The sequence below is a fragment of the Canis aureus genome, chromosome 16 (genome assembly GCF_053574225.1).
Source record: "Canis aureus isolate CA01 chromosome 16, VMU_Caureus_v.1.0, whole genome shotgun sequence".
Taxonomy (NCBI): domain Eukaryota; kingdom Metazoa; phylum Chordata; class Mammalia; order Carnivora; family Canidae; genus Canis; species Canis aureus.
This window is the reverse complement of record NC_135626.1, coordinates 60,388,888-60,410,476: the sequence shown is the minus strand read 5'-3', so window position 1 is coordinate 60,410,476 and position 21,589 is coordinate 60,388,888. Positions and strand designations below refer to the sequence as shown.

General features: G+C 47.8%; 1 protein-coding gene across 5 annotated transcripts; it reads right to left on the bottom strand.

The window, feature by feature from the left end:
• Window positions 1–1,783: 1,783 nt before the first annotated feature.
• Window positions 1,784–21,521, bottom strand: AFMID (arylformamidase). Of its 5 annotated transcripts, XM_077854411.1 has the most exons (16): window positions 21,383–21,485; window positions 19,842–19,995; window positions 19,532–19,622; window positions 15,580–15,672; window positions 15,123–15,158; window positions 14,781–14,888; window positions 14,595–14,670; window positions 9,174–9,278; window positions 9,043–9,091; window positions 7,748–7,833; window positions 7,580–7,652; window positions 7,295–7,392; window positions 6,949–7,027; window positions 6,699–6,840; window positions 6,384–6,488; window positions 1,784–3,697 (listed from the first exon to the last, which is right to left on the bottom strand). In XM_077854411.1, exons 6-16 carry the CDS (start codon window positions 14,868–14,870, stop codon window positions 3,665–3,667), a joined length of 936 nt encoding a protein of 311 aa, XP_077710537.1. In that variant the 5' UTR covers window positions 14,871–14,888; window positions 15,123–15,158; window positions 15,580–15,672; window positions 19,532–19,622; window positions 19,842–19,995; window positions 21,383–21,485; the 3' UTR covers window positions 1,784–3,664. The 5 variants fall into 5 exon arrangements, with proteins under 5 accessions (XP_077710537.1, XP_077710536.1, XP_077710540.1 ...); XM_077854410.1 differs by lacking the exons at window positions 15,123–15,158; window positions 15,580–15,672; window positions 19,532–19,622; window positions 19,842–19,995; window positions 21,383–21,485 and adding an exon at window positions 8,482–8,569 and having other exon boundaries at window positions 7,580–7,670; window positions 14,781–14,989; XM_077854412.1 differs by lacking the exons at window positions 14,595–14,670; window positions 14,781–14,888; window positions 15,123–15,158; window positions 15,580–15,672; window positions 19,842–19,995 and having other exon boundaries at window positions 2,094–3,697; window positions 21,383–21,521.
• Between the last annotated feature and the right edge of the window lie 68 nt (window positions 21,522–21,589).

Genomic DNA, 21,589 nt, shown 5'->3' with positions numbered 1-21,589 from the left:
AGAGAAAGACATAACTCTGAGTCCCTGAGGGCATCACCGATAGCCCAGGCCTGGGTGTCCAGGAGGGTGGGGAGGGGGGCAGTGACAAACGTAGGAGAAAACAGGGCAGGACAGGGAAGGTGGGTGCGGCTGACCCCGGGGCAAACGCCCCCCTTCCCTCCTCAAAATGGTGTCCCAGCAACGGCAAATCCTGCAGCCTACGGGGAAAATCTATGTGTCCTCCATCTGTGTCGGGAACAGGGTGTTCTGAGGTCACTTCCCGAGCTGCAGGGGTGGCTGAGAGGCGCCTCTCACATCCGCAGACCAGAAATAAGAGGACTTCTCAGCACTCCAGCCCCAGGCGGGCTGCTGGCTTCTATTCTTTTAATGATAATGTTTTGGAAACTTTTTTTATTTTTTAATTAAGTAGGCTCCACGCCCAATATGGAGCTGGAAGTCCCAACATTGAGATTAAGAATGTCATTCTCTATCATGCTCTACTGACTAAGCCAGCCAGGTGCCCCTGGAAGCTTTTTATTGTATCATTTTAAATTAAAGAAAATTTGCAAGAATAGTACAAGGAGTACTTGTGTATACTCTACATAGATTTTGTTTACATGCTGCCCATACACACATATATGTATATATGTAGAGAGAGAAAGAGAGAATATATATATATATATATAATATATGTGTATATGTGTATTTTTTACCTCAGCAATTTAGAAGTAAGGTGAAGGTAATTATGCCATTTTACCCCTCTCTCATATAACCACAGAACAATTGTCAAAATCAGGAAGTTTAACATTAATAAAGTTATATGTATAATGAGCTTATACAACTCAACATCAAAAAAAGAAAATAGCTCAGTTAAAAACTGGGCAGTGGACCTGAATAGACATTTTTCCAAAGAAGACATACGGGTGGCCAACAGAAGCATGAAAAGATGCTCGACATCACCAATTATCAGGGAAATGCAAATTAAAGCCACAATGAGGTACCACCTCCCACCTATCAGAATGGCTAAAATAAAAAAAACCACACAAAATATAGCAAGTGTTGGAGAGGATGTGGAGAAAAAGGAGCCCTCGTGCACTGTTGGTGGGAATGCAGACTGGCCCAGCCACTGTAGAAAAACAGTATGAAGTGTCCTCAAAAAATTAAAATAGAAATAGGTATGATCTAGCAATTCCACTACTGGGCATTTACTCGAAGAAAATGAAAACAATAATTTGAAAAGATGCATGTACCCCGATGTCTATTGCAGCATGATTTACAGTAGTCAAGATAGGGAAACAGCCCAAGTGTCTACTGACTGATGAATGGATGAAGATGTGGTATACATGTACAATGAAATATCACTCAGCCATAGAAAGGATGAGATCTTGCTATTTGTCACAACATGGATGGACCTAGAGGTATTATACTGAGTGAAATAAGTCAGAGAAAGACTAATACATATGATTTCACTGATATGTGGAGTTTAAGAAAAAAGAAAAAAAAAAGAAGGAAAAAAAGACACAACGGAAAAAGCCAGACTGTTAAATAACAAAGCACACAGTGGTGGCGGCTAGAGGGCAGGTGGGTGGGGGATGGGCCCAATAGTTAAAGGGGATTAAGAATCCACTTATCGTGATGAGCACTGAGCAATGTACACAATTGCTGAGCCTTACATTGTACACCTGAAACAGAACACTGTATGTTAATTATGCTCCAATAAAAGAAGAAATCACAAAGCCATTTTTAAAAAGCCATAGAAATAGCTATCCAGTCCACAGCGTATTTTTTATATTAAATCAAAATGTTTATAGTAATAGAAGCACTTATATTATTATTATTTTAAGATTTTATCCATTTATTCATGTGAGACACACAGAGAGAGGCAGAGGGAGAAGCAGGCTCCCAGCAGAGATCCCTATGCAGGACTTGATCTCAGGACCCCGGGATCAGGACCTGAGCCAAAGGTAGATGCTCAACCACTGAGCCACCCAGGGCCTCCCTAGAATCACATATATTAGATGAAAAAAAAAAGAAATTGGAATTGAAAAAAAAATTAAAATTGCCCATAATTTCACTTTGTCAACTGCTGTGACCCTGTGTACATTCCTCCCATCTTTTTCCCTAGATCTATAGGTATGGAGGTCATCCGCCCATCCATATATATATGTTTCTATATCTCTCTCTTTTTTTTTTTAAGATTTATTTATTTGAAGAGGGACAGAGTGCATGAGTGAGGGGAGGGGCAGAGGGAGAGGGAGGGGGAGAGAGAAGCAGACTCCCTGCTGAACGCAGAGCCCTACTCCCTAGGTTGGATCCCAGGACACTGAGATCATGACCTGAGCCCAATACAAGGGTCAGACACTTAACCAACTGAGCCACCCAGGCGCCCTGTTTATGTCTCCTTTTTTAAAAAAGTGAAAATAGGATCACAAGGCAGCAGGCACATTTTGTTCTGTCTTTTGCTTGCGTAAGGCATTTTGCCATCACAGGGCATAACCTAAAGGAGCGATTCTCCACCTAGGTGCCGAGACATCAGCAGCTTGGAGGTGTCTCAGAAGGAATTTGTTGCAAATGTTAAATGACGTCCTACAGTTTGTGAGTCATTTCCTTTGAAGATCTGGAATAAATTCAAATTATATCTATCATGGTGTTCTCATCTGCCTGCATCCTGAAAGCTTTCTGAATATTTTAGTGCTTCAAATTACATATTGCATTTAAATATTCATTACATTCTTATCCTAAGAGTCAAAGAATACAGATGAAGCAAACACCTCCTTCCCTGGGTTCCCATTTCTACCTCCTGCCCCAGAGGGGAGCAGAGGCATCAGGTGTGGATCTTCCAGGGCCTTTCCCCAGCATTCACACACGTGGGCACACAGAGAAAAACATCTTTTTGTGGGTGTACAACCATTGAGATGGTACTAAGTTGTATCATTGAGCATCTTGTTTTTATCATATAACAATATGCCCTGGGGATTTCCCACCTGGTAAACAGGTCTCTTTCTAATGGTTACATAGTGATTGGTTGCTGGCTGCTTGGATGCACTTATCCTACTGATGAATATCTAGGCCATTCTTCACTTTCCCTGTACTCCATCATCTTGGAGTGCCAGCTGCTCAGAGTGGGGGCGGGGTGCTGGGATGGGGAGGGTGGTGGATGCACACAGCTGGCTCCTTGGGAATTGCACACACAGCTGGGTGAAGCAGAGGAAGCTTATCCGGGCTGTGGATGTCATTGTCATGTCCCAGAAGGGGCTAGCCTGGAGGCCATGCCCCAGGACTCTCAGGGGAAGACTCGGGTGACAGGTGGAGCCCAGGACTAGAGTGGTCAAGAGTGACGTCAAAGACAGAAAAGACTGGTTTGAGAAACTCTTATGAAAAGGTTAGCAAACTCTTTCATCCAGAGCTAAGTGTACAGATTGCTAGGAGCTGTCATTTTTGTCATGCCCTCTTGGCAGGCAGGGGCCCGGCAGCTTGGGCATCCCAGGGCGTTGACTCGGCTGGACCTTCCCTGGAATCCTTCCATCCAGGCCAGCGAAAGGCCCTGGAGGTTTTTAGTGGTGTTCAGAGCAAATAGATGTGCTCATGGGCGTGGGGAGAGCAGAGGCAGGCAGGCAGGGGAAGTGTGAGGGTCTGTGGAGGAGCTTCAGCATCATTCAACATCGGGGTGAACACTTTAGTGCCGTCAGGGCTCCTGGAGGATTGTTCTCAAAATCATCTGCGACAGGAAGAAAAGACATAAAAGCCCAAGAATTGGAGAGGCTGTTGTGAGACTCTCTCGAGGAATCTGATGAAAGAAACAGGCTGCATTGCTGATCATAGAACTGTCACTTAAAATGACAGCTCAGTCCCCATCTGTCCTTTGAAGTGTCCTAAACAACTCCCAACCACATGTAGACTTACATCAGGCTTGACCTGTGGTTTTGTCCCCTTACGAGCTAAGAATGGCTTTATGTGTTTATGTAATTAGGTGTTTAATTAATTAATTGGCAATTAAGTCAGGGCCAAATTCTCAGAAATCTCTACACCCAATGTGGGGCTTGAACTCATGACCCGGAGATCAAGAGTCGCACGCTCTATGGACTGAGCCAGCCAGGCGTCCCTGGCTTTATGTTTTTAAAGAGTTAAACAAAGATCGAAACAATATTAGTGCACACTTGATCTTAGCCAAAAGGCTGAGAAGCGATTCAGAATATTATTTCATGATGTGTAAAAATTATGTAAGATTCGAATGTCAGCATCCATAAATAAGGTTTTATTGGCACACAGGCACGTTCATCATTTACGAATTGTTGTGGCAGCTTCTGTGCTACAATGGCAGCGTTGGGTAGTTGTGTCAGAGGCTGTATGGCCCCCAAAACCTAAAATATGTATTTCTAAGGTTTTTCAAGAGATGCCACTTGGGAGTGTTTGTTTTTTCCCCCAGTTTAAAAAAAAAAAAGTAATACATGTTTGTGTTAGCAAATATGGAAATGAATTTTTTTTTAAAGATTTTATTTATTCATTCATGAGACACACACACACACAGGGAGAGGCAGAGACAAGGCAGAAGGAGAAGCAAGCTCCATGCAGGGAGCCCGACGTGGGACTTGACCCAGGATCACACCTTGGGCCAAAGGCGGCGCTAAACTGCTGAGCCCCCTGGGCTGCCCCTGGAAATGAATTTTTTAAATATACTATCACACCACTGGTGTGACACACGCATGTATATGCTTCCAAGGGTCTAGCTGTCTGTGTATTATTGAACTGGCGATATACTGGATCAGTTGTTTCTGGATCAGTTGTTTCCTGTGCTTTTGCTCTCACATCTGAAACGATTTGATACATCCTACTTTTCGTAAACTTCATTCTGTTACCGAATTATGTCGTAATTTAACCTCACTGGGACATCTAAGCTTTTTCTAAGTTTTGATTATTAATAATGCTGCAAAGACGACCTTTGCGTATTTCTTGATTATTCTGAAGAGAAATTCCAAGCAGCAGAATCACTGGGCCAGTGGGTTTGGATCCCTGTGGCCAGGCTGTGCTGTCACCTGCGGAATCAGAGAAGAGCCCTTCGCAATTGCTCCAGCGGGCCTGGGCATAATTCTCATCAGAACATTTTCCATGACAGGTGGGAAAGGACTGGAATTTTATGTGACATTTCTATGATCACTAGTATAATCTTCCCCTATGTTTACTGGCCATCTATAGTTTTTCTTAAAACATTCCTTATCCTTTATCCATTTTTTTTCTATTTATAATCTATTCTTAAATAGAAATAAATAGAAATAAAAAGTATTCTTATTGGGGCACCTGGGTGGCGCAGTGGCTGATCACCTGCCTTTGGCTCAGGGCATGATCCTGGGGTCCTGGGATCGAGTCCTGCATCGGGCTTCTCGCAGGGAGCCTGCTTCTCCCTCTGCCTGTGTCTCTGCCTCTCTCTCTGTGTCTCATGAATAAATAAATAAATAAATCTTTAAAAATAAAATTGTTATTGATTTTAAAGTGCTCTTTATATAGTAAGAATATTAACTATGGGACTTAAAAGTGAATGCTATAGAAGCCTTACTGAGGTGGCAGCTGATTAAAAAGTGAAGCTAACGAAGTACCCACTTTCCCAGAAAAAAAAAAAAGTGGTAATTCTATATCTGCCAAATCTGTGGCAAATATTTCCCCCAATTTATTCTTCGACTTTTAAAAGAATTCTCCACATTAGAAATATAATAGGTGCGCTGGGTGGCTCAGTGGGTTAAGCCTCTGCCAAGATCCTGGGGTCCAGGGATGGAGTCCCTGCTCAGCAGGGAGTTTACCTCTCCCCCTCCCTCTGCCCCTCCCCCTGTTTGTGCACACACTCTCTCTCTCAAATAAATAAATAAAATCCTTAAGAAAATTGTAATATTAGATTTTTTAAAAAATATTCTATTTTTAAGTCATCTCTACACCCATGAGATTGAGTCATGTGCTCCACCAACTGAGCCAGCCAGGTGCCCCTGTAATATTTGATTTTTAAAAAGATTCTTCATGTTAAAGTTGTAATGAATGTTTATGAACCATATCCATCCATCCTCTCCTACGTGGAGTTGGCTTTGCCTTATGCTTACACACAGGCTCATCTCACGCTTTCCTTTGACCGGATCAATGCCTCTCCCCATCCACACCAAGCCCCGTGCAGCTCCTTCCTACCTGTGTGCCCAGGAGTGGACTCTGCAGACCACCTGGGGCTCTTTCAGAGAGGGGTGAAGTAGAGGAAGCCAGTGGGGTACTCACTTCCTACCATCAGGACCCCAGCCTCCTGGATGCCCAAGATCCAGTAAAGTGTGGATCCAGTAAAGCACAGGCCCCCCTGTGCTTCCCACCTCCCCTTCTGTGTGGGGACAGAGGCAGGACCCACACTCTCCACAGGGAAAGGAAGTGCTCCCCACCTGGGTGAGCACATAGTCCTTCTGGGTTAGGTTCCAAATGATTTCAAAGTGGTCCATATCATGGATTTCTTCAAACGAGGCATTCCACCCTCCTTGGCGCAGTGTCTGGATAGAGAAAGGAGCAAAGCAGAAGCACAAGGCAGCATTGGGGGCGGGGGGGGGCTCTGCGCCACACCTGGCACCCACCAGGTGCTCCCTAAGTATTTGCTGAATAAATGGCTGATGGCCTTGAGGTCCCTTTGGGTAAAATAAAGAGGAAGGTAATGAGAGCACAGGACCCTCAGCCTCTGGCCAGAGGTGGAGTCCTGGGAGTACCTGATAAAATTCTTTGGACTGTCGGTGGAATTCAGGGGAGTCGTGTTGGCCCACAGACACCAGCACATGGCAGGCTGGATCCAAAGGCCGAGTCAGGGCCACCTCCAGGAGCAGCTGTGGGCTGTTCCTCTGAGCATCCTCCCTGATGCAGGGGTAGGTGTGGGTCAGGATGAAAGGAGCCTGCCCCTTACCCCCAGCCTTCCTGGTAGGCTCACACTCAGCTCTGGGAAGGGGGGGCCAAATGACTCACAGGGTCATGAGGAGAGGAGCATTCTGAGAAGTGTACACAATGGGCTTCAGGTCATAGATCCCACTTACCAGGAAAAAGCCTATGAAGGTGAAGAATAGTCAGAGGGCCAGGCTGCTGGGGGGCCAAGGCTCCACCCATACCAGGCCTTGTGCAGGCACCAGGTGGGACAGTCTAGCCTCCAGGACCAAAGGGGCAAGACCAGGGTAGGGGTAGAGAAGCAAAGCAGACCTGTTGCACAGGGCCCAAAGTCCCCAAGTCAAGCCCTTCATGACTGCTGGGATTTTGTGCAGCTGGCACAGCCCCGCAAGCCCATCTGGGGAGCGTGAACCTGCCGTCCCATGAAAACCTTTGAGGTTGGGTGTGACTCCATGCTTGGTCCAGTTGGCCAGGAGCATCATGGCAGCCAGGTGGGCTCCTGCTGAGTGTCCACACAGGTAAATTCCCCTGGGTTGGATCAGAGCAGAGAGCCAAATTTGTATTCAGTTTCCCAAATGCATCAGGCCAGTATCAAAGACTCCCAATTTGCCTTCTCCTCCACAGGCCAGAGTGGGCAGCCAGACGGTGCCCAAGTTGCTAAATCTACTGTTGTCCCACATTGTCTAGCAGAAGGAAAATCTGCAGCGGTACCCACTCGTTGCACGGATACTGCTTCTGGACAAACACAATGCTCCGAGTCACTTGGTCTACCATCTGGTCCAGGGTACCTGCCCAGAGAGCATGAGCTGGGTCAAGACTCATTGGTGGCTCTCTCCTCTCCAAAGCCCACCAGCCTTCCAACCTGCCCGACCATCCGCATTACCTTTGGGGGCGATGTCATAAGCCACTACCACCACGGTCACCCCCTGCTCTGTCAGCGGATTGACCATGAAGGCTGATGTGTCTTTACTGAGGGAAGAAACAAAGATGTGACAACTGGAGGCACATCGGCCACCAGGTTGCTTCCCTGTCCTGTCTCCCCAGGGCATCATCCCTCTCTGGTTCCGTGTAGAATAAGGAAGAATGTAGGCGCTGTCCCTACCATGTCACACGCTAGCTCTGAAACCCTGGGGACTTTATTTAATCTCTAAATCTGGTTTCCTCATCTGTCAAGTGGGGGCATCTACTTCCTCTTACACGTTGTCTTTGAGAAATGAAGATCAGACATGTAGAGAGCTCTGCGTGATGAAGGCTGCTACCAATCTAGCTGTGAAGATGAATATGCTTGAAGGGTGGTAGATCCTAGAGCAGGCAACTCCTTAGAAAGATTGCATGGGGCAGCCCGGGTGGCTCAGCGGTTTAGCGCCACCTTCAGCCCAGGGCCTAATCCTGGAGTCCTGGGATTCAGTCCCACGTCAGGCTCCCTGCATGGAGCCTGCCTCTCCCTCTCCCTGTGTCTCTGCCTCTCTCTCTCTCTCTGTGTCTCTCATGAATAAATAAATAAAATATTAAAAAAAGAGAAAGATTGCATGGGACAACAGTGTCCTGGAAGACCTCAAGTACCCCTCTGCTTATTTTAAGGTGACGAGCTATCCTGGTTTGCCCGGGGACTCTTACCAGTCCGGCACAAAATGGGAAGGTTTCCCTCTGACTGAGGAGGCTGCCCATGCTTCTCCACTGGGTATAGTGGGTCGAAGAGTGTCCCCTCCAAAAGACAGGTCCAAATCCTAACCTCAGTACCTGGGAATGTGGCCATAGGGTCTACGCAGATATAATTAGGGATCCTGCAGTGAGGTCATGCACGCTATAGGATGGACCTAAATCCCACGAGGGGTGACATTATGAGTGAAAGGCGGGGGAAGATCTGAGACACAGACACAGAGGAGGCCCCACGAGGATGGAGGCAGAGATGGAAATGATGTGACCACAACCAACGAAAATCTAGAGCCCCCAGAAGCTGGAAGAGGCAGGAGCAGGTCCTCCCCTGGAGCCACCTGTCGGAGCACAGCCCTGCCCACACCTTGATCTCAGACTTCTGGCCTCCAGAACCTGGAGAGAATGCACTTCTGGTGTAAGCCCCCGAGCTTGTGGTCATCTCTTGCAGCAGCCCTGGGGGACTCCTACACCAGGGGAAGGCGGATCTCCCTTTCTCCCTGTTCATCTAAGCTCCCGACTCACCTTCCACTCTGCCAGTACCCTCCATGAAAGAACAGACAGAAAGGCGAGGCTGTAAGACAGACAAAGGGCGTGGGTGCTGAGCCTGGGGGCCAGCCAACCCCTGTCCCGGGACCACCCGCCCGGCTGCCTACCTTCAGACACTCCCTCGGGAAAGTAGATGTCCAATTTTTCCCCTTCGCCATCTCCGTAGGAGACGTGCAGCAGGCTCTTCCTGGTGGCCCGGGCCTTCTTGGTGGCTGTGTCGAGAGATGGACGTGTCACCATCAGCACAACCTGCAGTAATTGCTATTTCATTTAAGGTAGAAACCTCTGTGCTGAAAGCCCCTTTGGGTGGAGCGGTCGGCTCCAGGTGTCAGGCTTTGTGGGTGACACCTTGGGACGCTTCCCCAAGTCCTCATGATCATCTATGCTGGGTTCTGCAGCATCTCACAGGTGTGGAGTTACAAAGAGACCAGACTGGCCCATCCCAGTGGGACCAATACTGTCCGCCGAAGTCTGTCTGGCAGTGAGTTGTGGCTCTGAAGGGCGCCGCTCTGACCGTTACTTCATTACATGCTTATTGTGTGCATGACACTTGCTTCATGCTCCAGGAAGTATAAACTTTTCCAAGTGTCCAGGAAAACAATCTTCTAGGGAAGCAAGATATAAACTCATTTCCAATAGGGGCACCTGGGTGGCTCAGTTGGTTAAGTGTCTGACTCTTGGCTTAGACTCCGGTCATGATCTCTCGGTGATGAGATCAAGCCTGGCATTGGATTCTGTGCTCACTTGCGGAGTCTGGTTCAGACTTTCTCCCTCTCCTTGCCCTTCCATGCTCAAGTGCTCTCCCTCTCTCTCTCAAATAAATAAATAAATAAAGTGTTTAAACTCACTTCAAATAAATAGATAATGAGATGATATGAATATATGATTGAATGCCATGAGGGGAGAAGTCAGAATGATGTGAAAATCGGCTAGGACTTGGGTGGGAACAAAGGAGGATGGGCATTGTTAGGGAAATAAATACCATGGACAATGGGGTGAGGTGAGACGGGAGTCTATATGGTCACTCTGTACCCCAGAGTGACCCCAAAATCAGTGGAAAATCAGGCAGCTTAGTTCCCTCCAATGCTGGGCACTGGAGAGTGTAAATTGGTAGGCTCTTCTGAAGGGCAGCTTGGAAAAATGTATCAAAGCCCAAGAAGATCATACTCCTTGATGTCTAAGTCCTTATCTACATAGTTTTTATAAGGAAATAATCAGAAATATTCCCAAAGACTTGTTTTAAAGATGCCCCCAGGGGCACCTGGAGGACTCAGTGGTCGAGTCTGCCTTTAGCCCAAGGCGTGATCCTGGCGTCCCGGGATCAAGTCCCACATTGGGCTCCTGGCAGAGTGTTTCTCCCTCTGCCTATGTCTCTCCCTCTCATGGATAAATAAATAAAATCTTAAAAAAAATAAGATGCCTACTATGTAAAGCTATTTTATAATAGCAAAACACCTGACACTGCCTAAGTGACCTGGAATAATAGAAGGCTGCTCAAACTATGGCCTATCCCTCTTCTCTGCTTTATCATGGAGCATCCACCCCCATGATATATTTTTCACATTGTTTGTTGTCTGTCTGTTGCCTTCACTGTGAAGACAAGGGCTTTGCTTTGTCCACCTCTGTACACCCAGGACCTGATAGGTAGTAAACAATTAAAAGAAAATTCTGTGATAAATTAATATTTCAACAAGCAGTGCTGGGCCAACTGAATATCCAAACTGGAAAAAAAAAAAAAAAGTTTCTTGATCTCTACCTCATACCACACACACCAGATCAGTTCCTATGGACGATTTAAATGTGAAAGAGAAGACAACAGAGATCGTGGAAAAAAGCATAGGAGATCTTCATGATCTTGGGAGAGGCAAAGATTGCACAAACAGGACTGAATGTACTAATTGAAAAGGAAATGGAGGAGTATTTCACGGTGTAAACAGCAAAACAGGGATCCCTGGGTGGCGCAGCGGTTTGGCGCCTGCCTTTGGCCCAGGGCGCGATCCTGGAGACCCGGGATCGAATCCCACATCAGGCTCCCGGTGCATGGAGCCTGCTTCTCCCTCTGCCTGTGTCTCTGCCTCTCTCTCTCTCTCTCTGTGTGACTATCATAAATAAATAAATAAATAAAATTAAAAAACAAAAAACAAAAACAGCAAAACAGGTTGTGCAAATACCACGTTGCATTATCAGTGTGATCTTTCTGATATTGAAATTGGGAGGGAAAGACATGATCCTTGGATCCATGTCCCCAGAGGTGCTCAGGTCCCACCACCCTTGGTGGCTATGGTGGTGGCCCCAAAATGAAAACAGTGCTCCTCTGGGCTGCACGATCCTGCCACTCCAGGATGGGCAAACTCAGTATGTAGAGATGGTTTGTATGAAGTGTGTTTAGGGAAGTGTGCATAAACTTAAAATGGGCTGTCATTTTGGCTGGACCATTCAAGGCCAAGAGCAACAAAAATGATGGTAGATGCCAAGTTTCCCCCATGTCAGAACCAGGGACCATGCTGCCTTTGCAGGACAGGCAAAGCGGCTGCAAAACCAGTTTTGCCATCACTGACCATGTCTACTGACGACCCTCCTCCACCCCTACCCAACCAGTTCTTGGAATGAAGGGACAGATAAGGAGAGGTTTCTTAGGAGAGAGATGTGGCATGCTATGTGCTGTGGGCCCCCCGCTCCCTCTCCTGTGTAGGGGTGGGGGGAGACTTCCTATCCCCTAATACTTCAAGTGACCAACTGCTCAGAGGGCCTGATGTGTGGACTCGTGCAAGGTTCTAATGACCAGGGACACCTGGGTGGCTCAGTGGTTGAGCGTCTGTCTTTGGCTCAGGATGTGATCCTGCAATCCTGGGATCGAGTTCCAAATCGGGCTCCCTGTAGGGAGCCTGCTTCTCCCTCTATGTCTCTGCCTCTCTCTGTGTGTCTCTCATGAATAAATAAATAAAATCTTAAAAAAAAAAAAAAGGATCTAATGATCAGAACAAAACAGGCTCCCCAGGTGTCCATGTGCCACACTGGGCACAGGCCACTCTGCAGGACATGTTTACCAGGACGGATCTATTAGAGACTTCCAGTGAATCAAACATATTGCATTTGTGATTATAACCTGAAGTGTTTAGGGGCTCCTGGGTGGCTCCGTGGCTTAAACATCTGACTCTTCAACATGAGAATTTGGGGAAGACACAAACATCCACAACAGCTCATGTACCACCCAAAAGTCCTGGAGCTCTACAATATCAACTCTCCTCTGCTCACTTTCCTCTAAGGGCTGACCCTGATCACCCAAACACCCACCGTCCACCATCCCTCTCACCCGCTTCCAGAACACTTGGCCCTTCTAACAGACTGCAGCATTACTTCTGTCTTATGCTCATGGTCTATCATCTCCCCCTCGCCCCATTAAGAAGCACAGGGAAGGACAGCATAGAGCACACAACCAATGGCTGACATTGTGATAATGTTGTATGGTGATAGACAGCGACTATACTTCTCATGACGAGCACAGAGTCCTGTACAGAGTTGTGGAATCACTACGTTGTACATCTGAAACGAATATATCATTGTATGTCACCCATCCTTCAATACTAAAATAAGAAGAGAAAAAAAGAAGAGAAAAAATAAGAAGATAATAAAAAGAGAAGAGAAAAATAAGAAGAGAAAAAAAACCCCAGGGGGTTGTCTGTTTTGCTCACTGAAATATCTCATGCACAAAATGAGTGACCAGCACATGCCAGGCACCCAGGAAAAATTCACTGAATGGATCAGCATATGATGAAGCAACCCTCTGCTGAGAGGCATCCCAAACAACTCTGCCGTGAACAGCCCTGTGCACACATCTGTGCAGGGGTCTGAAGAAAGCCCTCTCAGAAGTGGGATTTCTGGATCAGAAAATTTGTCATTTTGAGGCCGTTGCCTACTGCCGTCCATGGGGCTTTGCTAAGTGCCCTCCTACCAGCGTAGGGTGAAGAGGTTTGTGCCTGACAAGCGCATTGATAGAGGGGGTTCATCAAAAGATTGCAATTTATTTTTCCCAAGAGTTCTTAAAAGCATGCATGCACTGACTAGATTCATTTTGTGCCGGAACTAAGAAAAAGCCCATGAAATTTATGTTCTAAATCGAAGAGCAATTCAGACCAAGCAGCTGTAGATATTCACTATCACGCACATGTCTCCCTCAGATATTAAAAAACTCAGGTGACCCTGAGAAAGAGGGACTGCATCTCTGCAGGAAGGCAGCTGGGTGCAGGGTCCTCAGCCTCCCCCCAAGTGTGAATACCACCAGCCTTCTAGTCCTTGAACCCTAGGCCAGGAACAAGGGGGGCTTCAATGAAGAAACCATATTAAAACTTCCTTTTTTGATAATGAAAAAATTGAGTTTCTATTATTTGCAATCAAAAGTGTCCACACTGTTAGAGACAGAAACACCAAGTCCATGGACACATCCAGAGCATATGTCAGGAGAATTAGGGGAAGTGGTGGCCGGAGCCCCTATGAGACTTACGCAAGCATGGGGCAGGAAGACCAGACAGTCCCAGAAGGCTGAAGACCAAGGGTTTATTACCTGCAGTGGCAGCAGTTTAAGAGAAGGCAGGGTCTCCTCAGCCACCCTCTAGTTAACAAGAAGTGGTGGAATTATTGATGGTTTCATTTTTAAAAACCCTTTTAGTAGGCATATGCTCCTTTTGTAGTAAGATAAGAACTGTTACCTAAAAACAGACAAGATGGTGCAGAACAGAGCTACTTAAAGTGTGGTGTGTGGGCGCCGGGAGCCCTACTCTGTCTGCTCCTGGTCCATGATGAGCTAAGTGAGCATTTAGATTATACGTAGTTTCATAGAACACAAAGCAAAAGTGAGCATTTAGATTATACGTAGTTTCATAGAACAGCTTTGTCTATTGGACTTAATAATAAGAAATCGGGGCTTTCAAACCAAAACTTGTACACGAATGTCTATAGCAGCCCTATTCACAATTGCCAAAAGGTGGAAACAGCCCAAATGTATGTCAGTGGATGAATGGATAAACAAAATGTGGTATGTTGGGGATCCCTGGGTGGCTCAGAGGTTTAGCGCCTGCCTTCCGCCCAGGGTGTGATCCTGGAGTCCTGGGATCGAGTCCCACATTGGGCTCCCTGCGTGGAGCCTGCTTCCCCCTCTGCCTGTATCTCTGCCTCTCTCTCTCTCTCTCTCTCTCTCTGTTTCATGAATAAATAAATAAAATATTTTTTAAAAATGTAGTATGCCCACACCACAAGGGCATGAATTAGCGATAGTCACTACACCAACTATGCCAAGGAGAAGCAGCCAGATGCAAGAGGCCACATGCATATGATTCCATTCATAAGAAATATCCAGAATTGGTAAGAGGAGAGAAATAGAGAGTTACTGCTTAATGGTAGGAGGTCTCCTTCTGGGATGATGAAAACGATTTGGAACCAGGTAGTGGTAGGTGGCTGCACAAATTGTGAATGTTCCAAATGCTACTGAATTGTGCACTTTAAAATGGTTAAGGAGGTAAATTTTGTGTTACCTGTACGGTGTGTAGCAAGGTCAAACAAAATTGGGGCTTGTATCTTCTGTGCCTTGGCATTCTTTCTTTCACTTTTCTGGTGGAGAGGAAAAAGCCCAAGATCATCGGAGCCTTGGAAAAAGGTAGGAGGGATCTCTCCGAGGCTGGGTCACTACCAGAGGTTGTCAATCACGAGGCTCCACCCACCTCCCTGGTGATTGGTCCTCCTGGAGAAGGGCGTGGTTTGGGGGCCTGGATGCTGCAGGAGGTCGCAGAGGCAGGGCGCCCAGACAGCATTCAGCATCTACTGTGTGCCTATGCATGTGTTTGCATGTATGCACCTATGTATTCACCCCATCCATCCATCCATCCATCCATCCATCCATCCATCCATCCACCCACCCATCCTTCCTTCATTTAGTATACAATATATTGGTACTAAGAGTCCTGGTAAAACAAATTTAAAACTACTGATAGAGGAAATCGTTCTGAAAGCCTGCCGGTAGCAGCCGCCCCCGCCCCCCGGCCCCGCTCTCTGCCCATGCTCACTCAGCAGTCCCCGTGTGCACGGTAATAGGTCAAAGGCTGTAAGGATGAATACACATCAAAAGCAAGAAAAAAATTTTTTTGAGTCTCCCTGGTGCAGAAAAGGAAAAGAGAGCTTCCTCCTTCCCTTTTCTTAGAGCATTTATTTTGGGAAACTCATCGTAAATCCTTTCTCTACCCCTCTGAGGTGTATGTAAATATTTTTATTTTTATTATTTTTTTAAATTTATTTTTTATTTTTTATTTTTTTGTACGTAAATATTTTTAAAACCGAACCAAATCTCTTGCCAGTTATGGGACCTAGCAATGTTTTCCTCCAGGACGGGGGAGAGCCATCTCTTTGAAATGTAATCATCAAGGAAGCCAGAGTCCCTACCCCCAGATTCCGTGGGAGGGCAGGAAGTTTTCTTTTTCCTCTGGATACAGGCAATTAGCAAGCACAGGTGGCCACCCTAATTACCTGGTGCAATTTGGAAAAACTAGTGTGGTGCTCTCTTGCTTGAGCCGAGGTGCCATTTATCTCGAGAACAGGTATGCGATGGGCTGTGTCTGCCTGCCGGTATAAAAGGGTGAGGTTTCTTTCTGGTCTTTAGTGGCTTGCCTGTGCGGCACATTGCAGTTTGGTTTACCTCTTACTTAATAATAACACGTTTTCTTTCTCTCTGTGTCCTTTGTGGGGAGGCTTTCTGGTTTGGCAGGAGACTCTTTTTCATTATTTGTGCTTTGTGTCCCTTTGTGGCCTCCTGTAAGTTTGATTCCGGGGCAATCCTTGAGTGGGTGGGCAGCACTGACCTGGTGTGGGGAGCCCCTCCAGGAGAGGCCGGCGGGTGCACACTCATGGACATGGCCTGATCCACCTCACCCCATCAGCCTGCTCCATGCTCACCTGGAAGCTCAGCTCAGGGAGGCAGCCACCATCATGAGCTTCGTGAGCTTGGTTAAGTTATTTAACCTCATTGAGTAGGGTAAGGTGAGGCACTTGCTTTGGGTACAACATTGGTGGAGGAGTGGGGGTCAGCACCAAAAACTCAGTAATGAAGATTGTGTTGGGCTGTAGGTTTGTTTCCCCAACATTTATTTTATTATTATATTTGAAAGATTTTATTCATGAGAGAGAGAGAGAGAGAGAGAGTGCCAGGGGGAGAGGCACAGGGAGAGGGAGAAGCAAATTCCCCACTTAGCAGGGAGCCTATGTGGGGCTGGATCCCAGGACCTCAGGACCAAGACCCAACCGGAGGGCAGATACTCAACTGACTGAATCACCCTGGCGCCTCTCCCCCAACACTTATATTACCTCCCAAAGGTGCCACATCCAATGTCATCACATTAGGGGGCAGTTAGGTTTGGATGGGGTCATGAGGGTGGAGCCCCTGTCATGAAATTAGTGGCCTTACAAGAAGAGGAAGAAAGACTAGGGCTCGCTCACTCTCTGCCATGTGAAGACACATGGACAAGGCAGCTGTCTGCAAGCCAGGGAGACGACTCTCCCTAGGGAACCAAATTGGCCAGCACTTGGCCAGTCTTGGACTTCTCAGCCCCCAGAACTGTGAGAAGCCAATTCCTGTTGTTTAAGCCACCCATTCTATGGCATTTTGTACTGGGAGACCAAATTGACTAATACAAAGATAAATAATATTTCATTAAAAAAAAATTTTTTTAGGGGATCCCTGGGTGGCGCAACGGTTAAGCGCCGGCCTTTGGCCCAGGGCGCGATCCTGGAGACCCGGGATTGAATCCCACGTCGGGCTCCCGGTGCATGGAGCCTGCTTCTCCCTCTGCCTGTGTCTCTGCCTCTCTCCTTCTCTCTCTATCATAAATAAATAAAAATAAAAAAAAAATTTTTTTAAAGATAGTCTCTTAAAAAAAAAAAAAAAAAGATAGTCTCTATACCCAGCATGGAGCCTGACGTGGGGCCAAACTCAGGACCCTGAGATCAAGACCAGAGCTGAGATCAAGAGTCGGATGCTCAACTGACTGAGCCACCCAGGCACACCAAAAAGAACTAATATTTATATGCAATATATATTTCTATATATACATGTATATGTATATATATCTAATTTTTATTTTATTTTAAAAATATTTTATTTAGGGCAGCCTGGGTGGCTCAGCGGTTTAGCGCCGCCTTCAGCCCAGGGCATGATCCTGGAGACCCAGGATCGAGTCCCATGTCGGGTTCCCTGCATGGAGACTGCTTCTCCCTCTGCCTGTGTCTCTGCCTCTCTCTCTCCTCTCTGTGTTTCTCATGAATAAATAAATAAAATCTTTAAACATATATATTTTATTTATTTATTTGACAGAGAGAGAGCACAAGCAGGGGAATGGCAGGCAGAGGGGGTAGGGGGAGAAGCAGACTCCCCACGGAGCAGGGAGCCCAACTTGGGACCCGATTCCAGGACCTTGAGATCATGACCTGAGCTGAAAGCTGACACTTAAATGACAGAGCCACCCAGGCGCCCCTATATAGATATATACATATTTTAAATCAAAAGGAATGCTAAATGTCCATGGCCAACAAAATGTCAACATTTTATTTATTTATTTATTTTTATTTATTTATTTTTATTTTTATTTATTTATGATAGTCACAGAGAGAGAGAGAGAGAGAGAGAGGCAGAGACATAGGCAGAGGGAGAAGCAGGCTCCATGCACCGGGAGCCCGATGTGGGATTCGATCCTGGGTCTCCAGGATCGCGCCCTGGGCCAAAGGCAGGCGCCAAACTGCTGCGCCACCCAGGGATCCCAAAATGTCAACATTTTAAATAGAGACAGGCTCTAGCCCTGCACATGCATGGCTGTTGTTCATTCACCTGGCCCTAATGTCCCCCTGCTTGTAGGCTCACATTCTGCAACCACAGAATCGGTCAGTGGTGCCTGCCCCTCCTCTGGGCCAACTACAGCAATGAAACAGGAAGGCGAGTGGACTATGTACTTGAAGCTGTCCACATGGTTCTCCCTCTGCCTATGTCTCTGCCTCCCTCTGTGTGTCTCTCGTGAATAAATAAATAAAAATCTTAAAAAAAAAAAAAAAAGGGACACCAGGGTGGCTCAGCAATTGAGCATCAAATGCCTTTGGCTCAGGTCATGATCCCAGAGTCCTGGGGTTGAGTCCCATATCGGGCTCCCTGCATGGAGCCTGCTTCTCCCTCTGCCTGTGTCTCTGCCTCTCTCTGTGTGTCTCTCATGAATAATAAATAAAATTTTAAAAAAATAAATAAAAAATAAAGCTGTCCACAGTGTGGAGAGAAATTACTAGTGGGAGCCTCTGAGGGCAATGGGCACACACTCCTCCTCACTCTGGCTCCTTATGAGTGACGTGCTTTCTCAATGGGGATGGCTCTTCTCTTCCTCAAGACAAGTAAGATAGACAAAAAGGGTTTTGGGGTGCCTGGGGGGGCTCAGTCGGTGAAGCATCTGCCTTTGGCTCAGGTCATGATCCCAGGGTCCTAGGATCAAGTCCCGCAGCACGCTCCCTACTCCGCAGAGAGCCTGCTTCTCCCTCTGCCTCTGCCTCTCCCCCTGGCTCATGCTCTCTCTCTCTTTCTCGCTATCTCTAATAAATGAATAAAATCTTAAAAAAAGAAAAAAAGGTTTTCTACAAGCTCATGTAGGTTTCACTACACACTCAGACTTACTGACCAGATAGTCGTGTATTTGGCACAGAGCTGGGCACAGCAGAGGATTCTGAAGAGCCCAGGACACTACTTCACCCCACATCTGTTGGATCAAGTAAGATTCTGGTATGTGCTGGAATAAACCTCCAGGAGCCTGTTCTTCTACTGGGTTATCTCAGTTTAGAGAACCACCAACCCTACGAGCTCTGTTCAGTCTGCTGAAACAAAGCAGATTTGCCAACATCCAATTTTCCCTACAGAGGAAAGGCTGGCGGCTTTCTCACACTTTCTCTAAGAAGTCTGCTTCCCCTAACCCAGCGCAAATGCTTCAGTGAGTGTTAAAATCGTGGTATGACACTCCGGAGACACAGGACAGAAAGGGGAATTAACCTTGAGGCTTCTTCACTTGCTTCCAGGTTCCCAAGCCCTGATTTCTTAAAAGAAACAAGTCTTCTTGGCTTTTTACAAATAGCATCAACATCCCAAGTTCGGGGCCCTCCTGGGAGGCCTTCCTGTCTTTCACTCCACCTCACTGTGCCACTGCGGCATGTGGCCTTACGGGCCTGGGCATGGTTGGCCAAGCAGGAGAGGGGGCGGAACACGGTTTGTGGGATGTGTCCTGCCTCTGGCCATCCTGCAGCGAGGGCTGCTGGGTGCCTGGCCCCGAGCCCACGAGGCTTACGCAGTGCCTGGACTTTGGGAATCCCCCTGAGAGCCTGCTCCCGCCCCCGGGGCATTCTGAATCACTGCCACGTGCCAAAGTCCACCCATGACATCCATGGAGAGGGCCCCCAGTACCCTCGTCTCCTATGTGTGAGTAGGTCCTCAGGGCCTCTTCGGCTCCACGTCGGATGACCCATCTGCTGGGGCTGTACTGATCCTCCAGCTCCTACAGAACACAGACAGAAGGTTGTGTAAGACCTTTCTTCTCCACAGCATACCCCACCCCTCCAAACGTCTGGATGCTCCTCTCTGCCTTGAGAAGCCCCCTTCCCAATAGCTCAGGCTCTACAGATGCCCTCAGCGTCCTTCGAGCCCCTCCAAGCTCCAGCCTGATCACCCGCACCCCACTCTCCTCCCACACCAATTAATTAGGTACATCACATACATCGCAGGTGCTCCCAGAGTCGTGGTCTAGAGTGAGGCCATGCCTTAAACTAGTAGATAGCCTTAAAGGGGAGATGAAGTCCCATAAATGTGTCCTGGTTAAGCCACCGTGGGCACCAGTCCTAGTGCAGGAAGCCGGGAAGCTGGGGTGGTCACTGCAGAGAGAGTGACATGGAGCTGATCTTTTCTGAGAGTGCATGATTTTTTTTTTTTTTAAGATTTTATTCATTTATTTTGAGAGAGAGAGAGAGAGAGAGACCACCGAGCAGGGGGAGGGGCAAAGGGAAAGGGAAAGAACTCCAGCAGATCCCCCACAGTCAGTGTGGAGTTGGACACGGGGCTGGAACCCATGATCCTGAGATCATGACCTAAGTTGAAATCAAGGGTCAGGCCTCAGGCGCCCATGAGAGGGCGGGATTCTGATTGCAGGATTCTGATTGCAGGAGTTACGGCAAAGAAACAAAGGTCAGGAGAGAGGAATCAAAGGTCAGTTTGGAAATGCTGGTGAGTCAGACCACCGAGACACAGAGGTGAGGTGGAAGGAGGGACTACGGGGAGAGGATCTCAGATGTCAGGCTAAGACACAGAATTAATGCAGAGAGTAGCAAGGAACCAGGTTTGGGAGAAAGAGCTCAAAGGCAAGGAGAAAGAGTGAAGCCTAAAATGGGAAATTTTAAGATGGGGTGGCTTCATGGAAGGGTCCTGGGCTCTGGTGTCAGATGGGTTGAATGCCATCCATGTTCTATCCCTTACAGGCTGTTTTACCCTGGGCAGCGTACTTATGCTCTCTGGGCCTCAGCCCCATCTACATAATGGGCATAATAGTAGCATCACAAGGTTGAAGGACATAAAGCATGTAAATGAAGTAAAACTAACCATTCAAATGTGGGTTATGGCCCCCTCCCGTTGAACGAGGTGCCTGACCAGCGTTCTTTAGATCCTGTACAATCTGTGCCTGCGGCACATAGCGGCACACGCTGTCACTGCTACCGTCATCTTCCCTGTCGTTATGTACAATAACAATAATGCAATGGGTTTCTGACACAGAGAGAACGGGGTTTTCTTGGGGGGGGGAGCGGGGGCAGAATGCATAACTTATCAGATTCTCACATGTATCCGTGACCGGAAAACAAATAAACCAACCCAAACCAACCCAAAATACAGCCTGAAATGCAGGGAAACTAGTTAGGAAATCATAGTTGAGTGATAACCCTAGTAAGTGCTTTGCCTGTCCTGCGGTGAACGCCGGCCTTTCCGAATCCTTCACCCCGGCACATCCTCCATCCACGTTGTGGGACCTCAGTGTCGGGTCTGTGCCTCCTTTATGGATATTAGCACAGCCTGTTTTCTCTACCCTGAAGACCAGGCGCCCCGAAGCCTGCCTGTGGCCAGAAGCAAAGGAGATGCCGGCGCTAGGGCTTTGGGAGCGGCGCACAGGGGCCGCCGGCGCCCTGGGGGGCTGGGCTCTGGGTCTCTAAGCTCGCCTCCCCGAGGGGAACGGCCTCTAGGCCCCGCGCGCCCCGCTCGGCGCAACCCGCCTACCTCCTTGGACAGCCGCTTCCAGGGCGCCGGGCCCTCCATCCCGCCGCGGCCGGCCAGAGGGCGCGCCCCGGCCCTTTAGAGGCCCTTTAGAGGCGGCGGCCGGGGCGGGGCCGACCGTCCAGGTGACGCGAGCCCGCCGGGTCCCCGGGGCCGCCCACGAGGGGCGGGCCGCGCTCGAATCTCCCGCCAGTCCGCGGCCGCGCGCTG

Coding starts and splice junctions, on each gene's coding strand:
- AFMID (XM_077854410.1), bottom strand. CDS start 14,896: ATGCATAGGCACACAGTAGATGCTGAATGCTGTCTGGGCGCCCTGCCT. Junction 7,671..7,747: donor TTATGACATCGCCCCCAAAG/GTAATGCGGATG, acceptor GTCTTGACCCAG/CTCATGCTCTCTGGGCAGGT. Junction 3,698..6,383: donor AGGACTATGTGCTCACCCAG/GTGGGGAGCACT, acceptor TTCCTGTCGCAG/ATGATTTTGAGAACAATCCT.